The sequence below is a fragment of the Sinocyclocheilus grahami genome, unplaced genomic scaffold (assembly GCF_001515645.1).
Source record: "Sinocyclocheilus grahami isolate Dianchi unplaced genomic scaffold, SAMN03320097.WGS_v1.1 scaffold245.1, whole genome shotgun sequence".
Classification (NCBI taxonomy): Eukaryota; Metazoa; Chordata; class Actinopteri; order Cypriniformes; family Cyprinidae; genus Sinocyclocheilus; species Sinocyclocheilus grahami.
This window is the reverse complement of record NW_015505424.1, coordinates 720,772-722,686: the sequence shown is the minus strand read 5'-3', so window position 1 is coordinate 722,686 and position 1,915 is coordinate 720,772. Positions and strand designations below refer to the sequence as shown.

The 1,915-nt window shown below is 34.9% G+C and overlaps 1 protein-coding gene across 2 annotated transcripts in view; it reads right to left on the bottom strand.

The window, feature by feature from the left end:
- Positions 1 to 1,915, bottom strand: part of LOC107598126 (neuron navigator 1-like) — a 166,313-nt gene that overhangs the window by 12,569 nt on the left and 151,829 nt on the right. For both annotated transcript variants that reach the window (XM_016289394.1, XM_016289395.1), the window contains 2 exons: positions 1,150 to 1,334; positions 835 to 997 (listed from right to left, as the gene is read on the bottom strand). In XM_016289394.1, coding sequence (XP_016144880.1) covers positions 835 to 997; positions 1,150 to 1,334 — 348 coding nt within the window. The remainder of the gene's footprint in view (positions 1 to 834; positions 998 to 1,149; positions 1,335 to 1,915) is intronic.

Here is a 1,915-nt window from a genome sequence, read left to right as displayed (position 1 = left end):
CTCTCCAAGAACTGTACTCATCCAGAGTGAGCAAAAGGGCTGCCAAAATCACTCTGGACCCCTCACATCCAGCACACTCCCTCTTTGAACTGTTGCCATCTGGTCGACGATACAGAGCACTGAGCACCAGAACGACCAGACACAGGAACAGTTTCTTCCCTCAGGCAATCCATCTCATGAACACTTGACAATAAACGTGGAACAAACAACACTATTATACATTTATTTAACACACATACTTTTTTACATTTCAAATTTGCACATATCATACCTGTACATACACATTGTCTATTTTGTATATTATTCTTTTTATTATCTATGTCCTGTATTGTCACTGTAATTCTGTTGCACTGTGGAGCTTCTATCACTAAAACAAATTCCTCGTATGTGTAAACATACCTGGCAATAAAGCTCATTCTGATTCTGATTCATAATTATTAGGCAAATCGATATTCTTTATTATACAACCATTTATAAGTGACATATAATTGTTAACAAGGGCTGGAAATGAAAAACACCTTATTTTCAGATTTATAATTATTAAGCAGGTTTTCTTCTACAAGTAAAATGGGCCAAAAAAGAGATTTAACACACTGAAAAGTCAAAAATGTAATTAAATGCCCATGTGAAGGATGCAATACTATAGAAATAGCTAAATTAAGACATGAGCATTGGACAAGGAATGCTCAGTGGGGCAGCAGGGTCACAAAAAACAGGTTGAGAACAAAATATATTAACCTGCAAAAGACTTTGAGAATTAAATTAATTAAAAATTGAAAAATGTATTACATTTAAGGGCATAAAATGACAAAACGTTACTAAACGGTCACTAACATGCATGTTGTTCATGGCTTCTCGTAGATGCTCCAGCTGATGTGCTGAGCTCAGCGCTTCTAGCCGGATGTCCGTCAGTTTCATCTCTTTCTCCCACAGCTCAGACCGCAGCTCTGACACCATCTTCTCATCACTCTCGTTTTCCTCGTTACTTTCATGGATCCTGTTAGAACACAATGTCATCACTGTTTAAAATGTGGTAACACTTAAAAGCAGTCTAAAGGGTGTAATAGTCCTGCATTTCAAAAGTGAAATCGCCCATTTTTGCGTGATCATCTTCTGATATTGTGACTGGCGCATGAGAACTTTACTCACACAGAGGAAGCGGCTGATTGGCTGGATGGGAGGGAAGTGGGCGGGTTCTCTCCCTCTTCATGACCCAGTTTTGGTGAGTTAGGTGCAGAAGAGTCTGGAGTGGCGATCTCTTCAATATCAGAGTACATGGAGCCATCTTTAGCGCCCTTTTTAATGCTGAACGCCTTGCCAAAAGAACTTCGTAACTACAGAGAAACCGAGAGAAAGACAGAACTTAAAATACACTGAAGTACTTCACAAATACAAGAGGAAATGTTTATTCAGATTTTTTTATTCATTTAAAGTTTATTAATTTACACTACTGTTCTAAAGTTCAAATGTAAAATACGCCTTATTTGATCAAAAATATAGTAAAAACAGTAATATTGTGAAATATTATTACAATTTAAAATAACTGTGCTCTATTTTAATATATTTTCAAATGTTATTTATTCCTGTGATGCAAAGATGAATTACTTCAGTCTTCAGTGTCACATGATCCTTCAGAAATCACTTTAATATGCTGATTTGATGCTCAAGGAACATTTCTTATCAATATTAAAAATAGAACATTCAAAAAACAGCATTTATTGTCAATGGAAATCTTTTGTAAAATTAATAATGTCTATACTGTCACTTTTGATCAATTTATTGCATCTTTGCGGAATAAAAGTATTAATTTCTATCAAAAAAAGTGACTGACTCCAAATAGCAGTAGTGCATATTCATATTAAACTATTTTTGCAGATTGAAACTATTATTGAGAAAAACTTCAAAAGTTATGAAA